General features: G+C 42.2%; 1 protein-coding gene across 1 annotated transcript; it reads left to right on the forward strand.

Moving 5' to 3' along the window:
• On the forward strand, positions 1 to 4,197 carry rbm12bb (RNA binding motif protein 12Bb). Its single transcript, XM_080501415.1, has 2 exons — positions 1 to 98; positions 1,990 to 4,197. Exon 2 carries the CDS (start codon positions 2,012 to 2,014, stop codon positions 3,914 to 3,916), a length of 1,905 nt encoding a protein of 634 aa, XP_080357541.1. The 5' UTR covers positions 1 to 98; positions 1,990 to 2,011; the 3' UTR covers positions 3,917 to 4,197.
• The last annotated feature ends 3,395 nt before the right edge of the window (positions 4,198 to 7,592 follow it).

The raw sequence follows: 7,592 nt of genomic DNA on the forward strand, positions 1-7,592 counted from the left end.
CTGCTCCGGTCGTGCGAGACGAGTCACGACGCCACTTGTTTTTCCTCCTGGCTTCATTTTGTCTACATTTCATTCAAGAGTCTGTGTTTGGCATCTGTGTAAGTTTTATGGGCGGCAAGGCTGCTGCTTTGCGGAAGCATTTGTGGAGAACATGTAGTGGTTGTCGGTGATGAGCTAACGCTAAAGCGACAGGCCTTCCTTGTGGCAACGCTAACGTTAGCTTAGCTTCACATAATGGCGTTTCTTGGTTGGACGGCAGCGACGCTCGCATTGCACGCTATTCACCAATTCATCAGTATCGTTCACCATGCTCGGTGTTATGACCTGCCCAGATTGTGTACCTTCAATCGGCGGTTAAAAGCGAGCAGATGACTGTGCTATGGGTTAGCTTAGCTTTGGTGGTGCAGGTGGGTAATGATTCCGCCTTGTACGTGTGATCTCGGAGTGATCAGTCGTCATGGGACGCTTCTCCTAACGCGCATCGGTGGCTTGATCATCAATGTTGTTTGCAACTAGGACATTCGTTTTTCTCCAGCGGTTTAATTCCGCTTTTCTCGTTTGGTCACAGCTGGTTCAGCCAGCTGGTGGGTACAGTTCTATTTCTGTGGTGACAAGTTCACTCTGGGGACTCATTCCAGCCCTTATTTGCACAATTCAAACCCTGTTTGAAGTCATTGTTTACAAACGCAGACATTGTGTGTCTCTGAAGTAGCAGGAGTTGGTTTGCTTGTAAACAAAAATGTGAGCGCATTGTCTGCATCTCTGATTTCAATATGTGCTTACTTGTGATGGATCACTGAAAAACCTTATCTGGGTCTTTTTTTTTTTGTTCTTATATTGGTGATTTGGAATCGTAATCTGGAAGGAGACGGAAAAATACATTCTGGAAAAGGGGACTCGCAGGGGATTAACATGATGCCCATCGCCGGAGAGAACAAACTGCACCTGGGATGTAGACTGTTCGACCTGCAAGTGTTATTGGTGTCGTGACTGAGATACCTTGTTATATTGTTGTGGCAGAGAATCTCCATGATGTGGGTTTTCTTTCTCCCCATATCACAAGACCATGTGTCTTGACAGATGCACATGTACATGTGGAATGTGTCTGAACCTGCTGTGCCAGTGTCCACGTCTTGGATTTTTGTGCTCCGGCCCACCTGTTAAAAGGCTATCAAGCTGTGTGCTGCTTCAAGTTGTAACAGGAGGAGCTAACACTTTTTTCTTTTCTGAACACACCCTCCCTTATGACCATGGCCCACTAAAGGACGTTCTTTAACTTCCAAAACGTTGTGGTTAACAGCAACATTTGTACCGTTTTGATTGTTTTGGTATTCAGTGAGAAAGTATTTTGTGACAAGTTTCACAAATGTACAGACTTGTGCTTTTCAGCTGGTGGTTTCTGGCTGACAATTCAGCTTCAGTTGAGTTGCACGTGGCTGATTTTGGTGGTATGACATTGCCACTGCTTGACAACACCTGCTGTCATTATGGGTCAATTCTGTGCACTTTAAGTTGACCAACTTATCTGACCTTGGTCATAAACCTCAAAGTTGAGGTGCCTCAGTGATGGATGTGCTGTAACAACTCATTTCTATTGCAATGGAATGGGTGTTTATTTTATTTCAATCTGAGTGCGGTTTAGCAGCCATGTATTGTTATTTTCCTACAACATGGTTTTTGGTTCCAAAGTAGTCTTTGGGCTGTGTTTGGAATATTTTAGGATTTTAAAAGTGACTGTGATTTGACCTGTTGTGGTAGATACCGAGCGTTGTAGTGAAGATGCTTTCACCTCTAGAATGGGATACAAGAACTTTAAGGAATTAGTGTTGAACTGAGTTTTACCTTTGTGGTGAATGTTGAGGACCAAAGCCGCAATGGTGTCCGTGCTATTCGGGTCACGTGGCACTGCTTTGAAATGTTGCGAAAACTGACGCAGAGCTGGATATGGCCCGTTGGCAATAACATCATTTTATACCCTTCTGTCTACAGGTGCTGTTGTTTGTGCTTCAGCATGGCCGTCGTCATCCGTTTACAGGGGCTGAGAATCACTGCGGGTTCTGAGGATATCCGCAAGTTCTTCACTGGCCTCAAAATTCCAGACGGAGGGGTGCATATAATTGGTGGGGAGCGAGAGGAGGCTTTCATTATCTTTGCTTCGGACGAGGACGCGAGACGAGCCATGACCCGGTCTGGGGGTCTCATCAGGGGGTTGCCTGTTTTGCTGCTACTCAGTAGTAAATCAGAGATGCAGAGCGTGCTGGAACGGAGCGCAGAAATGTTGGAGACGGATCATCAGCGAGAACACGACGACAATGACAGACATGTCGAAAGACCTGCGAATCCGGAGATGGGCAGGAGGCCGAGCAGCAATTTGGCTTATTCCCCATCTCCCCAAAACCACATGGCTCCAATCAATGAGGACTGTTTGTGTTTGTTTCTCAAAGGGCTTCCGTTCACAGTGACTGAGCACGAAGTCTTGGACTTTTTCGGCGGTTTAAATGTTGAGGATATAGTCTTGTTGAAACATCGAAATGGCGCAAACAATGGGAAAGGTCTTGTTAAGTTTGCAACAAGAGCGGATGCACTGGAAGGTTTAAAGAGGGATAAGGAGTACATCGGGTCCAGGTATATTGAGATTAGTTCGACCACCATGGATGACTGGCTTCGCTCCACTGGTAGACCACTGTCGATGCATGACATGAATCAGGAGTTTGAACGGGGGAGATCACCTGTTTTCAATCGGAGAACCTCACAAGAGCGGATCAGATCTCGATCACCTGTTGGCCAGAGGTATCCAGCTCCTTCCGATGATGAGTATTGTGTTCAGGTGGACAATTTGTCTTTCGTGGTGGAAAAAGAACACATAAAGCAGCTTTTTCATACGGCAAACCTTGAAGATGACCAGATCCTCCAACTGAACGACAATGTCGGGCGAAGAATGAGAGCTGCTTTTGTACTGTTCAAGAATCGGCGAGACTTTTGTGATGCGTTAGCCTTGGAAAACACGCAGTTCTTCAATCGACTGCTTTCTGTTCGTCCAATCTCAAGGGAGAACATGATCTCCCTCCTGGAAAGTCAGTGCATGTCTGTCCGACCTTCTGGAAACTTTGAGGGGAGTCAGGAGAGGACTCAGTCACATTCAGGCGACTCCTACGACTCGGAGAACATCTGTGTGTTTGCGCGAAATCTTCCGTTTGACGTGCGAAAAGTGGAAATCATGGACTTCTTTCATGGGTTCAACATCACAGAAGACAAGGTGTGTGTGTTGCACGACCATACCGGTGCAGGGGTTGGAAAGGCGCTGGTTCTGTTTGGGTCTGAGGCCGAGGCGTTGAGGGCACTCTCTCTGAACGGACAACGATTTCTGGGATCAGAAGTGATACTGAAGGGCATCTCGCGTTCACAGATGCAGCAGCTGCTCGCCGAGCCGCCGGCAGTGCCAGACCTGCCGCCACAAGACGATCAGTTTTTGGGCCGAAGCAGTGAGGCGTTCTTTCATCGCGGGGACTCGGGGTATTCGGATGAAAGAATTCCTCCCGATGACAACATGCCCATGAGCAACGTGCAGGGTCACGGTGGCTTTGATTTTGAGCTCCGCGCGGTGCGCTCCGGTTCGCCAAACAACGGCGGCAATAGATTTCGCCACGGCTTTGACTCCCCAGTGCGAAATGTTGACGTGCCCACCCGTGTTCAGTTACATAACTTGCCGTTCCAAATCAAAACCCATGAAATCTATGATTTTTGCTACGGCTATAGCATCGTACCCGGTTCAGTGTCGCTGCAGTATGAACCCTCGGGGAGACCAGCCGGTTGTGCCACTTTGTTATTTCAGTCCCGGCAGGAGGCTTTGACGGCCATCAAGGAACTTGGCGGCCGACCAATCGGTCCAAGAAAAATACATCTAATGCTTGCGTGAAAAGGACGTTACTGCTTACCAGAATCCAATATGCCGTTACAGTATATTTCAGACGCAAACCCGATGAGTTGAACACAGTGATTCAAGATAATCAACATGCTTTTGTGAAGAATAGATTTGCTTTCTGATTTTTGACCTTGAGGTTTCCTCAGTTTCACTTTTTGCTGTGACGAGCCAGTAATTTTGTTTGAGAAAAATGTGATATTTCATTTTCATATTTTTGCTATGACACAAATGTAACACAATTGATAAAAACATCTGTAACTTTACATGCTGTTCTATAAATATAATCGTCTTTTTGTTTAATAAAATAATTTTCAGAAGTCTTTTTTTTTTAATCATGGTTTATCTGAACTTGTTCATGTGGAAAGAAAAGTGATGTCTATCAAGTTAATTTGTATATGATAAATATAATCACAAATCTGTCAGTTAATCTGAAAATAGATGTTTAAGCAGCCTGTTTTTCATAACATTCCTTGCAGATCAACAATGGTCAGTTAATTTCAACAGCTGACATATTAAAACAACTTTTTTTCATGGTTTTGGCAAAGCAGCTGTTTCGCCCAGTGAGAGCAACAGTCGACCTGATTGATGCATTTAATATGTAAAAATAGTGCAAGTAATATCTGAAGCATGTAACCCGTCCAGTAAGTGGAATTTTGGCTGCTTTTTCTGCAAGCAGCACATTACTGAACAGTTATTGTGTATATAGAATTGAATTTTATTTGTACATCACAAAAAACAAGTGATCTCAAAACATTTAAAGAGGAACAACCCAGCCATGGAGCATACATGAGCGACTGTGGAAAGGAAACTCGGGGCTCAGAGGTTGAGACTTTCTGTTGCAGTTCTTCTGCAGGGGTAGAAAAAAGATCTTTGAGACAGATTGTGTGGGTAAAAATGTCTTTTTAGTGATGGAAAGTCATTTAACAAAATGCTTTGAATTAGGAATCGGGTATTTTTATTCTAATACCATTGCACATTTTGTTTGAAATTCCCAATGTGCGGTCGACGCCCAAAATGTAGTGAAGTAGTGAATACAGTAGAAAAGTAATATAAAACAGCCACAATGTAAGATGGGCAAATATATACAGTGTTTACATAGTAAACAGATGCCAAATACATTACACCCAAATAGGATTTCTTTTTTCTTATTTTCCAAGTTTTTCCAACTAATTGATCACAAAGGGCAGAATATTTCTTTAAAATCCACAAAAGCAGAAGGCAGCTTTTTAAAAGACTCATTTGACTGAATTAAATGCATAGTATTTGGTAGGGTGGGCAACCCTATAGCTTTATGTATATTTGTTTTGTTGAGTTAAGAGTTTTAAGAGATGCACAAAGTGAATCTCGCCTCCAGTTTTTGGTGTGGTGAAGGAATCTTATCTTTACGTGGGTCATGGAGGTGTTTTCAGCTCCAACTCACTGAACGGGATAAACCAGTATGCAAGATGGATTGATGGAATAATAACATCCAGAGTGGAAGTAACTTACACAAAAAAATCTCGCTTCACTGTTTTTGAGAAGGACGGTACTTGAGTACTATTTTAAGAGCATGCATCCTTCTTTTCACCTCTTTTTCACAACAGGAGTTACTTCCAAACATGACTGCAAATGTAATCAATGGTCTGAACCTTTTTATCTTCATGTTAACCAATAAGTTGTAAAAACAATGGATCAAATATTCAACAGATCTCCTTGTGAAACCCCCCCCCCCCCAAAAAAAAAACTTTTTGTGTTTACTGTGTAATCTTGTTCAGGGTCACCAAACATGCATGTTTTTGAGCCGTGGGATTAAAAACTGGCGTGCGCAGAGCAAACGCACACACACACACACACACACACACACACACACACACACAGGAAGCTCATGCAAACTCCACACAGAAAGGACCGGCCTGCATTTGAACCTTCTCCCTGTGAAGCAAGAGTGCTAACCACTGTACCACCGTGTGCGGCCGCCACTGACTTTGAGGTTTCAGTCACTGGACAAAGGTATTATTTTTAATATGATCCGATATAATATACTATGCTATATTATCTTGTTGGTATCTTTTATATTACATTTCAATGATATTAGATTTAGAATCGCACAGGTCACCAGGGTGGCTTGACCCTCTCCCCCAGCGGATCCTCATGGTGCCACAATGTAGCTGCTCACCACAAATGATGGTAATGTAGAAAAAGGACATTTTTAATATAAATTAATACAATTTGTTTATTAGTTTCAAACATTAAAACTATATGGGACACATCTTCAACAGATGATAATCTCTCTTTTTTTTTTTTGAAGCTGTAAAATTTGGATTACATTTCTTTTTTTCTTTTTTTTAAATTAAAAAAATAAATTTTTAAATACATTGCAGTCATTCCAATGTGCTTTTATAGAGAAAATAGAAAAGCCCAACATATCCACATGAGCAAGCAGGTTTGTTTGCGACTGTGGAAAGGAAAAACTCCCCCAACAGGGAGAAACCTTTGCTGAAACCAGACTCAGAGGTGGCGGCATTCTGCGGACCGGTCAGAGGATAGAGGAGAGGAAAGGAGAGGAAAGACAGAGATAGACTTGGTGGGGAGATACATACAATACCCTTGTTAGTGATACATAAAAACATTTTTCATTATAATACAATAATCACAGTGATCCAAATATTTTTCAACTACCATGAGATTTAAACAGCCTGAGCAACAACAGAGCAAAAACCAAAATAATCACAACAATGATAACAAAAGCAAAAACAAAAGTCTGATATATTTTGTTTCCTGTCCGACAATAACATTGAATTTCTGCCGCTGGATGAAGGTGTTTGATGCATATTTACACATTCCCAAACTAATGGCCATATTCATTGAAGTTATCACAATTATTTTGTGACCGGCTATTCTTCAAGTTCCGTGAATTAAATACCCAATCTTTCTTTAATATTGCAAATAAAGCACAACTGTAACCAATCTCAATTGCCATTATTCCTGAAACATTACATTAAATACAATACCCTAGAACAACTGTCACTGTGGCTGTACCCACATGCATATTATTTATTTTTTTCACGACCAACTGTACCATTCTATATTGTAAACGCTCACTACCTCATGCCTCATACTGTTTATATTCATATTTTTGTTTATTGTTATTATTTAACGTTACACATGCACCGAGATCCTAATATGTTAAACATATCTGGCAATTAAACTGATTCTGATCTGTAAGTAGAAATCATGAAAAACAACAACAACATACATTTCATCATTTCATATAAAGACATTCATTCATTCATTCGTGGAAGCTGGACGTCAGTGTTTTTTACTTTGACAGTCAGCCGGGGGGAAGTGGGGGATTCCTTCTGCCTGAGGAGAGAGGAGGCAGAGAGCCACGTTGGGACCGCAGACCACACGGAGAGGTGACAATCAATACATCATAACTCTTCGTTTTTACTGTCATCAATTTTTCACTTATCAACTTTACTCATCAACTTTAATTCTCAGCTATTTGCTCGCGTTGGCGCATCTTTGTAGCTGCTAGCCAACGTCGTTTACACCGAGTTCAAACTTTTTTTTTGTTTTTTTCTGTTTCCCCCCCCCCCCCCCCCCCATCAACTGCTGTCAATTTATTCTCTCTGTAACCTGCTGGACGTGTTACGAGAAGAAAGTGTGTATTTTACGGTAGAAACACGAC

This window comes from Blennius ocellaris (assembly GCF_963422515.1).
Source record: "Blennius ocellaris genome assembly, chromosome: 8".
NCBI lineage: Eukaryota > Metazoa > Chordata > Actinopteri > Blenniiformes > Blenniidae > Blennius > Blennius ocellaris.